General features: G+C 36.1%; 1 protein-coding gene across 6 annotated transcripts in view; it reads left to right on the top strand.

The window, feature by feature from the left end:
* SCN2A (sodium voltage-gated channel alpha subunit 2) overlaps positions 1–19924 on the top strand; it is a 75262-nt gene that overhangs the window by 32447 nt on the left and 22891 nt on the right. For 4 of the 6 annotated variants that reach the window (XM_072932165.1, XM_072932164.1, XM_072932166.1 and 1 more), the window contains 10 exons: positions 1405–1468; positions 2040–2181; positions 2958–3164; positions 4584–4874; positions 8031–8411; positions 9364–9496; positions 11188–11426; positions 12294–12467; positions 14188–14544; positions 15879–16358. In XM_072932165.1, the coding sequence (XP_072788266.1) occupies positions 1405–1468; positions 2040–2181; positions 2958–3164; positions 4584–4874; positions 8031–8411; positions 9364–9496; positions 11188–11426; positions 12294–12467; positions 14188–14544; positions 15879–16358 (2468 nt within the window). The remainder of the gene's footprint in view (positions 1–1404; positions 1469–2039; positions 2182–2957; positions 3165–4583; positions 4875–8030; positions 8412–9363; positions 9497–11187; positions 11427–12293; positions 12468–14187; positions 14545–15878; positions 16359–19924) is intronic. The other 2 variants (XM_072932168.1, XM_072932167.1) reach the window with 1 other exon arrangement.

A 19924-nucleotide genomic window follows, 5' to 3' on the forward strand; every position in this document is an offset into this window, starting at 1 on the left:
GCTAAGCTAGTCCACGCCAGCTGGCAATGAATCTCACAGAACCATCTGCTTCCTGAGAACAGCCAGAACATACCTTGTTCTGGCAACTTTAGCTTAATGTGCCACCTGACCCAAAAATCTCCATTAGAGATTCCCATTTTACCCTAAGAATTGCAAACTAGGAATTGATGGCAAAATGTTTCCTTTTCTGCTGCAAAGAAATAAAAAAAATAAAATAGAAGAATATGTTGGGGGCTCTTAGTCCTTCTGTTTCTTTAAATTATATTTTACCTCATCTTATTAGTTAGCCTAAATGTTTAAGTACATTCCCCTGCTACAGAATTTTGTGTATTAGTTTTGTGTAAGATACAATAAATGCGTGGTTTCTCCCCCAGCTGCTCAAATCAAGATCCAGTTAGAAATTTCTTGAACATGTTGTGTTATCACCGAATCAATGGGGTTGGAAAAGACCTTTGAGATCATCTAGCCCAATCTATGAACTAACACCACCATGGTCAACTAGACCATGGCACTGAGTGCCATGTCCAGTCTTTCCTTTAACAGCTCCAGGGATGGTGACTCCAGCACCTCCCTGGGCAGCCCATTCCAATGCCCAGCCAGCCTTTCTGTGGAGAAATTGTTCCTTAGGTCCAACCTAAACCTCCCCTGGCTCAGCTTAAGGTTGTGCCCTCATCTTGTCACTGGGTGCCCCACCTGGCTACACCCTCCTTCCAGGGAGTTGTAGAGAGTGATGAGCCTCCTCTTCTCCAGGCTGAACACCCCCAGCTCCCTCAGCTGCTCCTTACAGGACTTGTGCTCCACTCCCTTCACCATCTTCACTGCCCCTCTCTGGACCTGCTCCAGCACCTCAGTGTCCTTTCTGAACTGAGGGGCCCAGAACTGGACACAACACTCGAGGTGTGACCTCACCAATGCTGAGTACAGGGAAAAAATCTCATCCCTAATATTTCACTTTTTTTGGAAGGAATACTTGGATAAAATAATATGTAATTGATAATTATAAATGAATAGTACTAAATGTTATGTATCAAAATGCACAAATGAAGGCACAGAATTGCTCTCATCCTTTACCTCATTTTCCTGGTATTTTTTTATTTGCTCACATACACAATTTGATATTCCACCCCTTGTATCTTATAATTTGGTTATGTTGCTAAGAATTAACTGCATAACTAACTTTTTATTTTCTAAAGGCTAATTTGAAGCTTATGTAGAAAGTAATTTTCCTGTCAAAACAATACTTTCCGTGCTTTTCTCATTCCTAACCACTATATATTGCATTTGAACAATTTTTTAGCTCTGCTAGTTCCTTTCAAGTGTAAAAGTCTATATAATTGTTCAGTTTTCATTAGGCGTAAATATTATCTTTCTCATAACCTTTTTGATTTTTTTTTTTTTTAACAGGTCATTTCTACTTCTTGGAAGGACAAAATGATGCGCTGCTATGTGGCAATAGCTCAGATGCAGGGTAAGAAAATGGTCATCATTTTTCATTATGCATCAAAGAAAAATAATTAGCTTCTTAGAATAGTTCAGGTAGTCAACTTTAATATCGAGTATACTGTAGAGTTGCAAATTACCAATGTTTTGCATTTGAAGCTATACCTAAATACAGCCAAATACAGCCATCTCTGTGATTTGAATTTACACAGGCACTTCCATCAGCCTCTTAGGCTACTTTTGTCAAGGTAAGCACATGAATGATCTGTGCATAATTGTTGCTGCCAGCTTGCTAACAACTTTTTATCAGCCATGCTACTTGGTGTTCTTCTCTTGTCCTGATGGGGATGTGTTATGACAAATTGTGGGGAAGTGTTGAATACTATTAGTTATATTATTAAAGCATTGAAATATTATTAGGAAGTAGAATTAAAAAGTGAAAAATAATAAACTATATATTTTTATCTTAGCTATGTAAAATAACATTTTACTTGTTCATAATTTCATTAGCAACTGGTACTCCTGAACAATTTTGTTTTACTGCAGCATATCGTAATGTAGAGTAGTTGTTAAAAATAGCATTTCCTCTTCTTTTGTAGTCAATGTCCAGAAGGATATATATGTGTGAAAGCTGGTAGAAACCCCAACTATGGCTACACAAGTTTTGATACATTCAGTTGGGCATTCTTGTCACTGTTTCGATTGATGACTCAGGACTTTTGGGAGAATCTTTACCAGCTGGTGAGGACTTATTAAAATAAACAGCACCATCACCAATACCATTGCTACACAGTATTTGCATAGTTATTTTCATTCACTTGTCCCTAAGGCCTTTGGAATGGAAACTGTCTTTAGTTTCATATATGTAAATTGTTGTCTAACACAATAAGGCCCTTATCATTATTTAGGTTCCCATGTGCTTCCTAAATACATTATAAGGAATAGCTGTTATTTTATGAAGATGGTTAAGCATTATTGGGTTTTTTTACCTAAATGAATAAATTAATTTAAATTGTTAAAGTTTCTTACTCAAACATGCTGTAAAAAGATGCTATGTTTAATCGATTTGCAGTCTAGTAAAAATATATTTTGTTTGAAAAGCTTACACCTTGTCCCTGAACTACACATATCCTTACCTGAAGGGCTGTAACTTTCTCCACAGTAGCATTCTGTATAATGCACTGTTTTTGTGGCAGTATAGTTCGGGACTGATGAGACAGGAAGGTAAGATGCTGATCAGTGGCCCCACCTACTGTTAAATTTAAAGGCTGTAATGTAGATTCTTATTGGTATAAGTTCTGAACTATTCAGAATTGGATATTCCTTGACAGTAGTAGACACAAAACATTTTCATATGTATTCAAGATATAATATCATTTCTATAAGGAAAAAGTAACTAAATAATCTTCTGCTAACATAAATCAATCTTATATTTCTAAATTATAACACAGAGGCTAACTTATTATGCAACAGTATTTAAAGTCAGTTTTAAAAGTGTATTTTGTCTTTTTCTCCAGACTCTGCGTGCTGCTGGGAAGACATACATGATATTTTTTGTTTTGGTCATTTTCCTCGGTTCTTTCTACCTGATAAACTTGATCCTGGCTGTGGTCGCCATGGCCTATGAAGAACAGAATCAAGCAACAATGGAAGAAGCTGAGCAGAAAGAGGCAGAATTTCAGCAAATGCTGGAACAACTGAAAAAGCAACAGGAAGAAGCTCAGGTATCCCTGTAAAGTAAAATTTCTTCTTCCATTCATGACCATGAACAGGTGCTTTGTGTCCACATATGAGAAAAATTTTACTCCCCTACTCCTAACAATATATTACTTTGCCTCATAATTCCTTAATTGTAAACAATCTCTAATGTTTTCCATTGCACTGTTTCTGCTGGTTTGAATGAACCTGGTTATTTTGTGACAAATATTATAACCAAAAAGCTAAAGCATTGGATTTTCAAATTAGAGATAGAAATTAACTTTTTACCAGGGCACTTGAACAAGTTGCCCAGAGTGCTTGTGGAGATAATCAAAAGCCATCTGGATGTGATCCTTGGGCAGCCTGCATTAGGTGACCCTGTCTGCTGGAGAGGTGGACATGATGACCTCCAGAGGTTCCCTTGTAACCTCAACAATTCTGTGATTGTCTGAAATGGAGATGGCGATGTGGAAAAAAAAAAATCCGAAGAGTAATTGTGCTTATAAAGTAACAGAAATAAAACTATTGTAGGTGACGGTGCTTCAGCAATATTTGGCTTTTTCTACTCCGTGAACATCTCTCACGGCAGAAAGCCATAGCTTTCCAGTTTTAAAGAGAGCTGGGAAAAGTGGAGAAACTGAAGAAAGTGCTTCTGTGGTACAAATGAAATGATTATGTGCTGCTTTTAAATTACTTTTCATTTTTTGAAGGCTCTCAAATCTTTAATAGAAAAATTTATAATACCTGCTTGGCATGTGGCCTTATAGAGCAGAAGTTGAACTATGTCTTCCATATAAGCATATGAAGTCAGCAGTCAGGGTTTTTTGTTTCATTGGTCAATTGCTATCTCTTGGGGGGAATTCTGAGAATTTTTTTGGTTTATACCACAGCTTGTAAATAAATGTTAATAAGATGCTCCACATGTTTTGAAAATCAAACAGCAACAAGTATATAATAGTGTGTAGTTTAACACAAATCTCTGATTAGTATTTGCAAAACTGAGATATCAACATTACACAAGATCTTTACTAGACTAAGAGTATTCAAAACCCATCAAAATGTTTTAACAAAGTGTTGCTTCCTGTTAACAGGGATTTTACCACTTGTTTGAGCCTTGATTCTTTATTTTTACATACTATTTCAGATGAAAAATTCATTGCAACATATTGCTTCAATCTGAAACAGATGGTTTTTAACTTGGTTTTATGACAGCACAGTTTTCCTTTGGGTTACTCTTGCTCCTGGTTTATGGAGCAATGGCAAATTATGGCTCCTGTGGTATTTCACAAATTACACTTCTTATGATATGCTGGGTTTGGTGAAATAGAAACATTGCTTTTATATTAAAATAAGAATTTCTTTAAGAGTGGCAATAAATTTGAAATAGTGAGTGGGGTATGTATTTGTATAAATGCGGTAAATTGCACATGTGCTTGCATGTATAGGCGGCGGCGGCAGCTGCAGCAGCTGACTCAAGAGATTATAGTGGAGTAGGTGGAATAGGTGGATTCTCCGAAAGTTCTTCTGAGGCATCAAAACTGAGCTCAAAGAGTGCTAAAGAGAGAAGGAATAGAAGAAAGAAAAAAAAGCAAAAAGAACAGTCTGAAGGCGAGGAGAAGGATGGGGAAGAATTTCACAAATCTGAATCAGAGGACAGCATCAAAAAGAAAGGTTTCCGATTTTCCATTGAGGGGAATAGACTGACATATGAAAAGAGATTCTCTTCCCCACACCAGGTACCATAGTATTATTACCTTTTAAACACCTTTTTTGTCTATTCATCGTATAAAGAAAGCCCTGTATAGCAGTTTGGTTAATTCTTGCAAGATACCACAGATTCAGTAATATCCTAAATCAAAGACTAACTGAATAAAAACTTGCAGCCAAATATGAAACTGTAATAATTTGAGAGATTTTGGTTTTACTGTGAATTCCTGTGTGAAAATCAAAATTACGTATATTAATTAATTTGAGCTGTATTTCAAGCTTCTTAATTAAAATGGACCTATCTCCCCACCAAGTTGGATGTATTCAGCATGATGAGTAGCTTCAAAGCATGGTGCATACATACAAAATGTAATGTTTCAAATGAGTAGAGTACTAAAATTTGGGATGCAGAAAGCTCAGTAGAAATTATATTAATGCTCATGTGAAATTTGAGAAATTAATTGATGTAAGACCATTAATTGTTTTACTTAAAGAAGGTGGAAATGTGTGTGGCAATGTGTCTTTGCATGTGTTCTCTTACATTGAAACACCAGTGACTCAGAGTGCCATCTGCATCTCCCATCCAGACATTTATTTCATTTGATAGTTTTGTAATGTTATCTCCTACAGCTTTCAAAGCTCCTCTTCATTTGCCCACTTCTCACTCTCCCCTTAGCACTGCAAATCCAGATCTTGCATACATTCTCTCCTTTTCTGCCCCTTTTTGTGCCTCAATATGCTTCTTCCTTTTATCTTCATTTTCTTAATTTTCCCTGGTCTTTATGACTTGCTTTCTCCCTCTTTTTAGTCATTATTACTAAACTCATTCCTGCCTTTTTAATCCTCTTCTATTTCTGTCTCTGAAAAGCCTGTTTCATCCCTTAATGGATCATGAGTGTTCATACTCTCTTCATGTATTGTTTTCTCCAGCCTCCCATTCTCAAAGAAGCTCAGACCTCTTCATCCAATATTTTCTTACTAAGGACTATCCTTAGATCAGACTGTGGTGGGAATATAACATTTCTGGCTTTCTATTTCTGCCACTCCTTCCACTCACTTCCTAATGTATTTCCTTTCTCAGTAGTAATGCATCCTTCCCCCCACCCCCCCTCCTTGGTCTGCCACTGTTTTATGTTGTTAATTGTCTTACTAATCTCTGTGAGGCTTCATTGCTGAATTTAGTTCATGATTCATTCTGTTCCTTATACAAATTTTCACACATGTCAATTGACTTCAACTTCATGTTGAAGATCCATCTGATCCCCTAGGTGCATATTCTTGCCTATCTCTTCATACAAACTGCAACCTTATTCAACTGCAGCTCAATTAATCCATCTTGTAAGAAATTAAGCATTCCTCATACAACTTGTTCTTCCAGCATTTTCATCTCTTAGTTCATTTACAATTGTTTGATTATGACAGTCTAGAAATCACCTCCCCTCTGATTTTCCAACCCTAGTTCCTTTTCACTCTGGATTCTAACCACTTAACAGAAGTCCCACTCACCAATTTTTAATACCATTTTCCTGAGAAAACTCAGGCTTAAGTGTAATCTTTGATTTTTTCCTTGGCATTTCATTTTATTTCAATGTAAATTACCATTTTATTCCTCTTGAAATCTTATTCTTCCTAACATTCATAACTTTGTCTCCTCTCAATTCTCCTGGTTTAGTTGTGCTTTAGGAGATCCTTTTACCCCTTTGACAATTTTCCAAGGGATTTCCACAAGGCCGTTTACTAGATCCCTTTTCTCCCTCTCTCTTTTCTCTCTTTTTTTTTTTTTTCTTCTTTTTTAAGTCTATTCTGGATACACAGCTGTGAATCATTTTTAACTTGGACCTCTTTACTGCTGTATTCATCAAGAATGTTGTTGCAAAGAGCACTAACCTATCCCATTGCTTTTCTCTAATCTGCTAGTAAACATATTTACCTAAAGAATTTTTTTTACTATCATAAAACATACTGTACCTAAAGTTCCTCCCAACCCACCTTGTCTACTTACAGTAAACAAGTCCCAGCTTTGACTGACCCAAAGCAGCATCCATTACCTCCTGTTAAATTTCCAAATTAGTTTCTTTGAGCTCTTTCTGGTATGCTGCCTTTCATGCTTGGAAGAAGCTCCCATGAGTTTTCACAGAACACTTCATTGCTTTCCTCAAATCCCTCTTTAAAACTCTCTTTTACCATGCTGCCTACAGAAAGCTTGACAGGGAAGTGACTTCAGGTGAGCTAAGATGACTGTTTATCATACTCATCAATTTTGCCTCTGTGTATGCCCTTTCTTTTTGTATCCATCTGTTGTGTTGCATTTAAATGATAAGTTCTTTGCAGAGTGCCTTTTTGTTCTGCATTTTGCAGTCCCTGGTACAATGGGGCTCAGGTACACAAAGATAAGTTGCAGAAGAGAAACAAAGACACTGCTTTGTTATGTATCATCTCTGCTGTTCACAGAGGTCTTGGGTGAAATTAGGTGCTAATACTTACCAATCAAGTCAAGGCAATTACTGATATGCATTAAAATTAAGAACATGTATAATTAGTTGTAAGATAAGAGCATTATTTTGACTTTAATACTGGAGATCCTCCAATAGCAGAACACTTCAATGAGTAAACTGATGAAGATTAGCAAACCTATTTATACAAAATTACAGGCAAATCATTGCATATTCAGGATAGCTAACACTTGAAAAAAGAAATAAGAAACTTAATATGGTCTATTTGACTAATACGTGAAAAGATATGCACATTTTTTAAACCAGGCAGTATCTGGGAGCTACTTCTGTGTGCAGCTTGGGTCACAGAAAATTTGCCTAAAATTTTATTTACTCAGCATGTCATGCCAGCCTGGGGTAAAGAGTATCTAGATATACTTAGTCCGTTTATGAACAGTTGGTAATAACATAGGCAGAATAGCAGAGGAAACAATTCTGTCAAGCAGTTTCTTTTACTCTAATTAAGTGGATTGATTTCATATATCCAAAGCAGTAAAATAGCTAGTCTTTGTCTGTCACTTATGTGCTCTTTGTTTACTACCCAAAATGGGAGTGTATTAGGGGGGGACTGTATCAGTTCATTTCTTCGTAGATGACCTTACCCTTTAAGACATTGGGGGTTTTTCCTCTGTATGAAAATGTTGTATTTTAAAGGATTTTCGTCTGATAATAATTGTTTTTATTTACCTGCAGTCTTTGCTGAGCATTCGTGGCTCCCTGTTTTCCCCAAGGCGCAACAGCAGAACGAGTCTTTTCAGCTTCAGAGGTCGAGCAAAGGATGTAGGATCAGAAAATGACTTTGCTGATGATGAGCACAGCACTTTTGAAGACAATGAGAGCAGAAGAGATTCTCTCTTTGTTCCTCATAGACATGGAGAAAGGCGCAACAGTAACATTAGCCAGGCCAGTAGGTCATCCAGAACAGTACCTGCACTTCCAGCAAACGGGAAGATGCACAGCACTGTGGACTGCAATGGAGTGGTTTCCTTGGTTGGTGGGCCGCCAGCTTTGACATCACCTACAGGACAGCTTCTGCCAGAGGTGATGATTGATAAAGCAGCCACTGCTAGCAATGTAAGGAAGTCTGCAATAGCTCAGGCATGATGTTCTCTCCCTGTATGATCAGTCACTGTTTCCACAAATGTAATCACATGGCAATGATGACCTTTCTGGCTAAGCTATGAATGCTCCTCTCATGTTTTTCAGCTATAAGATAAAGGAGAAATTGAAGTTGCCGAGCCCTCATTAATTAAATATGTGAAAATATATGTGAATCGACTGAGAATTAAGAGAATAGCATAGTCAACCATTGAATGAATTTAGTTAGTGCAGTCTTACACCCATTGATTCTTTATGCTTAGACTTAACTGGATGATTCTCTGCTTGTATATCAGAAAAGATATCAAAATGGAAAAAATTACATTTACTTAATGGAATATATTAAATTAGTATTTAGCTTCCTGCTGTCCATACATGAAACTTTTGATGTTACCCTGGTAGTACAACTTACAAGGGTTATGATAGTGTTCCTGTAATACAGCTAATTTTTCTATGGGTTTTTTTTGTGTCAACATTACTAAATATTTTTTCATTTGTCTGAAAAATGTGCTAGGAAATTCATAGTTTATTCTAAATTAAGAATTATCTTAAGAAAATGCATTTATGCTTAGTTCCTTTACTGCTAGCTGTGTTGGCTGTGCATTTTCATGTTTAGAAAAAGACTTCACTGCCTAAACAGAAAGATATTTACAGCAGAGCTCATTGACAAGCACTGTGAAATATTTTTTAGTCTGAAATCTGCTTCAATATCTCAGCCCTGTTTCAGGAAAATACTTAAAAACATATTCTTAAGGCACAAGAGCGATGTGCTGCAGTATTTGTTCTATGCAGAGTCAGGCATACCTTAGTCTGTTGTGAAGCCTCAATAGAACTGGAGCATGGTGTGGGACAGCAGGAGAGCTACAGTAACTTACAGTGTTATTAAATGTACAGTCAATTAGCTATTTCATCGGTGCTTTATTTTCAGGGCACTACTACAGAAACTGACTTAAGAAAGAGACACTCTAGTTCTTACCATGTTCCTATGGACTACCTAACAGACCCAAGTGCAAGGCAAAGAGCAATGAGTATAGCCAGCATGCTTACAAACACAATGGAAGGTATGTAACATATTTTTTTTGGTATGACAATGCCTTAAAAGTGCTATTAAATGTGCAATGCATTAAGTGGTAGTGATGTTTAAAGGCAGCTATTTCAGCCTAGAGGGTACAGACAAGAGATTTCTATATAGAGTTGGGGGGGGATTTTTTGATGGTTTGCATTTTTTTGGTTGGGTTTTTTTTGGCTTTTTTTTTTTTTTTGGTGGGGTTTGTTTTGTTTTGTTGTTTTTGTTTGTTTGCTTGTTTTTAATTTGGGACTGACAAATTTGGAAAAGGAGTCAAGTTTGCAACATACTGATAGGTTTGAGGTAGAAGTAGCAAGTTTCCAATTTAAATGCAAGCAAAACCAATTATTCAATGTAGTCTTTCTATAGTGAAGCTGTGTTTTGGGGGTGAGCTCTTTTTAGGTTACTGAAATGGCTATGCTTCTTGCAGTAGAGCAATCCCCTTCTACCAATTCAATAGACTTGCTGTTTCACAAAGGAGGAATCATGTTCTTTCTGTAAGGCTAAATACAATTACTTTGAATCATGGAATTAAGCAATTACTTGTAAGAAAGGTTGAAGCATTATGTTGAGGCTTAAATGACTATGCCCGAAATAGAAAATTGGAAGGGAATAAAGAGCAGCTGTGCCCATGTGGACCATAATGCTGCATGGATACTTGTATGACTTCAGGCTTGCTCTAAATGCTTATCTTTCATGAGGATATTTTAAAATTAATGATTTTTAAATCGTTAAAAATGGGACTTTAACAATCATCTAGAGTTCCAACCTCCCTGCTATGGACAGGAGCACCTTTCACCAGAGCAGATTGCTCCAAGCCCCATCCAGCCTGGCATTGAACACATCCAGGGACAGGACCCAGGTTCCCTGGGCAACCTATGCCACGGCCTCACCACTCTCACAGTAAAGAATTTTTGCCTACTACCTAATCTAAACCTACCTTCTTTCTGTTCAAAACTACACCCTCATCCTCTCACTCAACTCCCAGATAAAGGCTCCTTCTCCATCTTTCCTGCAGGCCCCTTATAAGTACTGCAAGGCTGCAGAAGGTCTCCTTGGAGCCCTCTCTTCTCTAGATAAGTAACCTCAGGTCTCTCAGCCTGTCTTCACAGGCCATGTGCTCTGGCCCCTGAGTGTCTTTGTGGCCTCCTCTGAACCTGCTGTTATGCTGAGAGCCCTAGAACTGAACTCTCCAGCAGGCAGAGGAAAACCCCTTCCCTCAGCCCTGTGGCCATGCTGCTTGTGATGCTGCCCAGGAGGATATTGGCTCTCAGGGCTTGACTGACATTGCTGGCTCACATGAAATGTTTCAGCCACCCATAGCCCCAAGTGTTTGTCTGCCAGGCTGCTTTCAATCCCCTCATCATCCAGCCTTATGACAGGTTTCTAAGACAAATTTCTCTTTAGCATTCTATGTAGCATTAGCTTGTGAATGGTTCTTTTATCTACTGAATCTTTAGCATAGTTGTATTGGGGGAGGGGGGTTTGGCTTTTTTTTTTTTTAATAGATTATTTAAAATTAGAATTTTTTTTTAACTGAAAGCAGACTTAGTTTCAAAATATCAATACAGTTTGTCAACAGTACCTTGGAAAACAGCATTTAGGCTTCAAGGAAATATCAAAATATCCAGGCAATTCTGGAACAGAGACATATGTTTAAAATGTTATTTTCGTTTTTCTCTCTAGAACTGGAAGAATCCAGACAGAAATGTCCGCCATGCTGGTATAAATTTGCTAACACTTGCTTGATTTGGGACTGCTGTACTCCCTGGCTGAAAGTCAAACATATTGTAAATTTGATTGTGATGGACCCATTTGTTGATCTGGCCATTACCATCTGCATTGTCCTGAACACCCTGTTCATGGCCATGGAACACTACCCAATGACAGAACAGTTTAGTGGTGTGCTTTCAGTAGGAAACCTTGTAAGTCTTTCATGATGTGCCATGTTTGTAAAATGCATTTTTCTTCAATTCTTTTGTGACTTATGCGCATTCATGTAAAATAAAAAGTTGACTGGAGGTTTGGGATTGTTGAACTTAAATTTAAGTTGTTGACATTTGTGAATTTCACCACTCTTACTTTACAGACTAAGATCTACTGAGTTAATATATGCACTTTGATTTTTAAATACTTCATCTTCTGTCATTGAAGCTCATTAAAGGAAGTTTGTTTTGTTTTTTTTTTTATGAATAGTTACAAATCACAAGAATTTTCAGTTTCATTCCCACACCCATTCTGCTCCTCACTAGCACCTTCTAAGGATCTGGGTGTTCAAGGAGTTTTAGAGGGGAAGTACCCAGTAAGCATGACAGATGTAAGGAAATTATGAAATGGAATGACAGTGTTTTCCACAAGTCATCCTGAAGAAGAATAGTTCTGCTCAACTTTCAGTATCTTTTTTTTTTCTTAATAAAATAAGTTTATGATAGGAACAATTATCTTTATTCCTAGAAGTCAAAATGTGGTCTAAGGGCAAAGATGAGCTCTAAATAGATAAAAATTACTATTAAAATCAGATTATATTCTGTGTATTGGCATACATATTAGCAGGCTAGATTAAAACAGCATTTTCCCATTCTTTTTCTTTGGAACCCAAACTCTGTGATGCATATATAAGTTTCAAATATTATTTTTTTCCTAACCCCAGTGTCTGGAAATACAGAGAAGATATTCAGATTTACCATTAATTTCTTGCTGAAAATATAACTTAGCACATGTTGATACCATTAGTTTTACTTTTAAAATATTTTCTTCCTAAACTGGAGTAAGAAACTGTATTTTCCTTGCAGGTGTTTACTGGAATTTTCACAGCAGAAATGTTTCTCAAGATAATTGCCATGGATCCTTATTATTATTTCCAAGAGGGCTGGAATATTTTTGATGGTTTTATTGTGAGTCTTAGTTTAATGGAACTTGGCCTTGCAAATGTAGAAGGATTATCTGTCCTTCGATCGTTCCGATTGGTAAATATACTATTTAAAATATGTTTCTAGATTACATTTTTTGTATTTGTACATATATATTTTGTGCATTTTTCATTTCCAAATTAAATATTTGGCTGAGACAGAAAATCTTTTCAGAACTTCCATAATGCTAAATTACTCACTAGATGGCATGTATATATTATGTCAAGTTTGTTTTGCATATTATCATAGTAATGTCTATTTCTCCTTCAAGATATTGTCAACACCAATTCTATTCTTGCTTAAAGGATTAATTTTTCTAATACAATTATTTCTTAGTCTTCTCCCTAGATGAGGGAGTAAAAAAAAGCAAGAGCTACAGGGCCTACACTACCTGTGACTGAAGATTAGTGAATTGCTTGGTAAATAATGACTTAATTAATAAAATTTATTGAAAATTTTAGCTTATAGACTTCCATTACCAATTGCCTTTATTGGTTAGTTTTAAAAGTGTTAAGATTTTTCATTGTCCAGGGGCTTTCATCCCTACCAGCCCTTTCTGTACCATCCTCTGCAAGGGTCTATCTGCTGACAGATTTTCTGTTCAGAAGTCACTACAGTGACTTCTGTAACAGACAGTGTCTCTGTCTGTTATTAGGTATCTCTTTCATGAACAGGAACTTAAAACACATTGTTCTTCCTGCAGACTAGGCTAGCATGCAATTCAGTGTCCAAATACTCTTCTGAAAAGACTACACAGTGAGAGACATGAAGCTAGAGTTCCTGGTCATCAAGCTCAACTTCTGCCTTAAATTAAAAAAAATATTCAACATGAAATGAAAGTTAAATACATCCCCTTTAAAAAATAAGGGGTTTAAAATAAGTTTTTTTCTGGTTATCTGCATCGTATTATACTGTACTTTGCCTGAAGTCTAAAATCTGTCTGGATTGACTTCTCTCTCACTAGTAGATTCTGGTTTTGACTTGACATTTATGTGTTTTCTTTGTGAAACATAAAATCATCACATTAATAATATTTAGTTTTATATTCATCTGTTTAAGTATTCTTCTTTTTCAGTTGTCTGAACAATTGCTGTATCTTTCCAATAATTTAATTTTTGTCTGTTTCAAGTTGTACTTATTAATATAATACTTTCCCTTGTTTTTCTCAATGTTGTATGACAAGCTTTTTAAGACACATTACATTTATTTTAAAAGACAGAAAATATATTGTTGAAGATACTTGAAAGTCACTTTTATGTCTGCCATTAGCAACTCTAGTTTGTTTCTCTTTTTAGGAAAAACATTTACTCCATCTCACTGCCTGTTAAGATTAAAGAATCTGGAAGTGACTATACACTTATGGTCCTGTTAAACTGATCACATTTTCTATGTGCTCATTTATTTTTAGTAATATTTTCTCAGAGTTTACAGGAAAAAGGCAGTTTTGTTCATCTTCTTTAACAAGTAAAACTTCTTTATAAATACCTAAATTCACCAAAAGAGTCAAAGTCTGAATAGGAGTATTTGTGATAATTTCAATGTAATTAAGATGAGCTTACAGATGTTATTTTTGATTTCTTTTCGCTTGAGTGAGGACTTAACACTGCTGATATGTAGTATTGTACAAAGAACTGGAAACAGAAATTTTGTAATTTGAGCTTCTAAAGATTACAAGAGACACAATGTAGACACACAGTGACTGAAATATGAAATGTATAGCAGTAATTACATTACAATTAGCTAACAAAGAACCATATAACATTCTTCTGTTTTGCAGCTTCGAGTTTTCAAATTGGCAAAATCTTGGCCAACCCTAAATATGCTGATTAAGATTATTGGCAACTCAGTGGGGGCTCTGGGGAATCTGACCCTGGTGCTGGCCATCATTGTGTTCATTTTTGCTGTGGTTGGGATGCAGCTCTTTGGGAAGAGCTACAAGGAATGTGTCTGCAAGATCTCCAGCGACTGTGAACTTCCTCGCTGGCACATGCACGACTTTTTCCACTCTTTCCTGATTGTATTCCGAGTGCTGTGTGGAGAATGGATAGAAACCATGTGGGACTGCATGGAGGTTGCAGGCCAAACCATGTGCCTTACAGTCTTCATGATGGTCATGGTGATTGGAAACCTAGTGGTATGTAATCAGTGGGGATTTTTTAAAACTCTTAGGACATATCTCCTGTTTTTCATTATTTAGAAATCTGAAATGATGACTAGAGAAGGACTTCAGGGAAACATGTAGTTCACTTGCCCTTTCTGTACACAAGGTTCAAATATAACTTGATTACCTATGAAAAAGGTTTGCCTGATTTTCTTTTAAATCTCAGTAAATTTATAATCTCTTTAGGAATATCAGTTGAATTATGTTTATGGTTAAGAGTGCCTTTTAAAAAAACATCTAATTTAAATCACCTTTTACAGCCAAGTAAACTAAATTGTCTCAATATTGATGGAAAACTATTTATGACAACATTTATAATACTTAAAACATTTATAATACTTAAAAGCTTACTGTCACATCCGCTTTCAGTAATTTCTCTGGGAAACAAAACAAGCCTAACTCTTCAATTTTTTTTTTCTCATAAGTGATGATTTGTAAATGGCTTATCCCTTTTGCTACTGGCTTCTGAATCCCTCCCAAGCAACATTTTGAATAAAGACACAAGTACTAAATAATGATACTTTCATTTCTTATACTCGGCATCCCTTGTAGCACATCTCCACATAACACGATATTTCTGTACCAGTGATGCTTTCCTGATGCAGCCTCTATACCCCTTTCTGCAGTACCTCTACCTTGCCAGTTTTCACACTTTCTGTATATATACTTCTCAGTTTTCTTAACAATCCTTTCCACAACAGTACTTCAGAATTAAACAACGTATTGATTTTGAATCAGTTCAGCAATTTGCCATAAACCATGATTATGTTTATTTGTAGTTCTTTCTCCTTGAGTGCTGGCATCCTTTATCTTTTTGGTATGATCCACAAATTTCATAAATATGCTTATCCACAGTCATCACTACTAAGTCACTCTTGAAAATGAGGTGTACCACATCTGTGGACTCTATCTCTTAGCTAGTGTTCCTGCCCAGGACCAAGATAGACTCATATATACTTGCCAAATACAATATTTTACTATATTTTGAATTAGAGGTATTAGAGCTATGGTCTGGTGAGCTGTAGAAGACTGGTATTTGCCTAAATTCCCCTGGCCTATGAACACTACTGTGGATGTAGCTTGCGTAAATCACTGCATTATGTTGTATTCTGCCTTGTTTGTCTTTCTCCGTTTTGAGGAGCAGTTTTGCATTACTGCAGATTGTGGAGGAGACAGTCAAGGAACAGCTCAGATTTTCACCTGTATTAGTGAGGTTATACCAGCACTTTTAGCATATTGAAAATCTCTTAATGACGTATCTTTTATGACTTAAAAATAAGAGTAATTTTTTCCTTATGTTATTTTAGGTACTCAACCTATTTCTGGCCTTGCTGCTGAGCTCATTTAGTTCAGACAACCTTGCTGCTACCGATGATGATAATGAAATGAACAATCTCCAGATTGCTGTGGCAAGGATTCAGAAAGGCATAGATTATGTGAAGAGAAAAGTGCGTGAATTCATCCAAAAAGCTTTTGTTAGAAAACAGAAAGTTTTAGATGAAATCAAACCTCTTGAAGACCTAAACAATAAAAAAGACAGCTGTATTTCCAACCATACAATAGTAGACATAGGTAAAAACCTTGCCTATCTCAAAGATGGGAATGGAACTACCAGTGGCATAGGCAGCAGTGTGGAAAAATATGTTGTTGATGAAAGTGATTACATGTCATTCATAAACAACCCAAGTCTCACCGTGACAGTGCCTATTGCTGTTGGAGAATCGGATTTTGAAAATTTAAACACAGAGGAGTTCAGTAGTGAATCAGACCTGGAAGAAAGCAAAGAGGTAAGACTATTTCTAATTTTAAAATACTCTAATGATTTTCTTTTTTTTTTTTACTGAGGTTACTAATGTTGAAGTAAAATCTTTCTTTAATTCTTCTACAATAGCATATAATAACCTTAAATGTTATTGAAGGTAAATTGATGTAAGGTTGTGAGTTTTGAATGATGGTGATACAACATTGCATTTACAGTAATAATCAAGATATGTAATAAAAGTTTTTATAAAATTAATTTTTTTTCTGTTTTATTTTGTTAAATCCTTAACAAGCAAAGGAACCAGTTTAATAGAACCAGATACCTGAAGTCATACGAAGTGTGTATCGCTAGTGCAAATTTCTCCATGCTTATTTCATTAGAGTAGTTTATTTTTTAATCTGCTTTTTTAACAGTTCATTCTGATGTTTTTAACATTTTTTATATAGTGAAAATGCATCCATATACATCATAGATAGGTACATTTGAATACTGGACTAGCATCACTAAACAATGTCAAATAAATCACTAATAATTAATCCGATGGTAGCAGAATGACTGAAGTGAAGTAATGGCCTTATGGTAAATAAGTTACAAAGCTTAATATCTCAATATAAGATCCTGTCATTTCATACTCATTGTTATTTTCAAAGCCATAAGATATTTGAATCTGTTACCTACTGTGACTAATAAAATGTACCTCTTTCTGGCACAAGGTGGTGCCAAGTGGATAAATCCAGTGTAGCACTGAGAGTTATAGTGGATGCCAAGGCATTATTACTGTGTGTATATTATTAACCCACTGCTTTGTCCTGTACAACTGAAAGTGGTGGAGGCACATCAGCTCAAGCAGAGTAAGTCTGTGCAGTGCTTAGTACTGATGCTAGTTCATTCAGCATTAGCATGGGTATTTTTGAATAGTATTGCATGCTGACATAAACTAACATAAAGGCTTTCATTTGTGGTTTTCTCTTACTTTAATCTAAGACTGTAACTGTGGGTAAGATTCTAGGAATCTTCTGCCTGAGATCCCTTTTTGTACCAACTGCATCACACATTTAGTCATATTTTCTTGTTTCTTATCACAAATGTCTATATTATACAATTTTTTTTTCAGATTGATTGTATTAATATTTATCTTACTCTTCAAACCCAGTACTTGAGTGCAGAACAAGTCAGTTGAAGTTTAACCTTCAGTTGTTCTGTTCTTCATTGCACTAGAGCACTGTGTCAGTAGGAGAGGTGGAGGGTGAGCTTTATACAAACTTCTGTGCTGGTGGTTACCAGGGCTGAGTATGACAATGGTGCATCTCTTACTTCACTGTATAGCTGGATATGTGACTGCTGACTGTTTTCATTAGCCAGATCTTTCTTTTCTTCCCATGGAAGGACCCGCATTGGGTTATTGTACAAGATGACAGAAATACTGACTTCCTATAGGAAAAGTTTTGAAGTGGATTATCCAACATTTGAAACATGAACTCCAGTCATCGAGCTTCCACCATAAAAGAGAGGCTTTCTACACCACCTGCCATATTTAAAAGAAAACAGTGTATTCATTGTATTCTTGGAGGCACTTAATGCTGTTGTGCTTCAGGAACTGCAAGCTGATAGGTGATAAGACAAAGAAATGCATATTAAGTCAGGGATGAGCTAGTGCCAAGCAGTTTTGACAGGCCAAATCTGAAACTCTGCTGAGTGGGGCCAAAATTTCTTACTAATGCAGATGCTGAAGGTGAAAAATTGAAGAGAATATTTATCAGTTTTAGGGATTTTCAAGAGAGATACAGCAGTAAGCAAAGACTGTGGGCATATTTCATATGAAAGTGCCTGAAGTTCAAGTAGATTTGTGTCACAGAAGTATGACACAAAAGCATTAAAATCTTGATCATAATTCCTACACTTCACTAAATACTCTTAATCACCATGGTTTTTTCATATAGTGGATTGTTGACTTATTAGTCAGATGACCAACACTCTTTTAATGAAAATGATCCATAGGAAAAGAAGGCATTAAAAAATTGACTACAAATGGCTTTTTTTATAAGGTTTCTTCTTTTTTGCCATGCCATAATGTGCCTTGTACTTCTGGCCTCTCATGTTTTCCTGTTTATATGACGCTGCTGTAGCCAAGCTGATCTGCTAGTAATTTCATTGCTTACACCACAAATGAAAAAATCTAGAGTCAGGAACTGCCATAAAACTGTGTTAAATTAGCAGATTTGCAGATGAAAGGCAGCTGAGGCAACCAGGTGTTGTGAGGACACTGCACAAGATAGCCAAATGCTGATGAATGTGTGTCTGTGTGCTTCTGCTTGCTTCTGTGTCTACAACCAATTACATGTATTCACTGTTGTTAGGGTAATAAACTGAATTCCAACAAAATAATTATTGTTTCTTAGCAAGTTTTAATTAAGCATGTTAATGTTTGGTGAATTCTTTATTATAGCACATCTATCTTTCTAGTAGTTTGATAGAAATGTTTACTAGATTTATAGAAACAATACATATAATGTTGTACATGCTTAGTAGGTGTGAATTAACAAGGAATTTTCTAGAAAGTTACTGAAACCTAAAATAAATTTAATTATAAAAACACTGTGTCCCTAAGAATATCAGTTGGTGAATACAGTATAATAAGGAAATTAGAGAACAAATACTAGACAAAACTTTATCATGGAAGTACACCGTTAATAATTGTGGGACCACTGTACTGCGTCCATTGTCCTATAAATAAAGGTCTGTGGATCTGAGCTGCAGTACTGCTATTTAGTGTAGAAACTATAAATATATTTTTTTCCATTTTAGGTTCTTAATTACTATGAGGATGGTTTATACAGAAAATTTTATTGTACATGTATGACTGTATAATAATTAGTTAAAATAATCATAATAGGAGGTAATAATTAATTTATGTTAAATGTAACTTATAGGCCAATAATGACACCAAGATATACCAATGACAAAATATTTTTCAATGCTTTGAAGAAAATGGGCTTTTCTAATGCTGTTGCAGACACATTAATAATGTATATTTTACTTTAAGCAATATTCAGTGCAAAAAAACCCAGAGGTGTTGTGTCCTGAACTTCATTTCCTACCGTTCTTACTTCTCACAGGAGTAGAACCAAGCTGGATCAGTCAAGCGGGCAGCTCTGGTGCCTTTTAGCGAGGCAGAGCATCGTGTCACCAGTTTTACACAGGTTACCTAAGCAAGTTATACATCTCTCTGTCTCCTATTTAATCACCTTTTAGCCAATATGGACTGGCCTGCATGCTCTTCAGCTATGATCCTGTCCCATTCATTGCAATAAGTACCAACATGCACAGCTGCTCCCTGCTGAGCCTCGGGACTTGCATCACAGCATGGTCAGGCAAGAGCGGCAGCCCCAGGATTTCTGTGGTTCCAATATTCTCCATAAAACTTTAATAGTATTTTACAGTGCATGCTATGTACCTCTCTCAATCTTGATGATACAGAATTCAGGATTCTATTTTTGAAGGGTTTTCTTTTGCTTTGAGAGAAGGCAGAATATGTAACACGTATGCCACGTTTCTCATCAGAAGCTTATATTTATGTAAAAGTCCATCTGT

Source organism: Taeniopygia guttata, chromosome 7, assembly GCF_048771995.1.
Source record: "Taeniopygia guttata chromosome 7, bTaeGut7.mat, whole genome shotgun sequence".
Lineage (NCBI taxonomy): Eukaryota > Metazoa > Chordata > Aves > Passeriformes > Estrildidae > Taeniopygia > Taeniopygia guttata.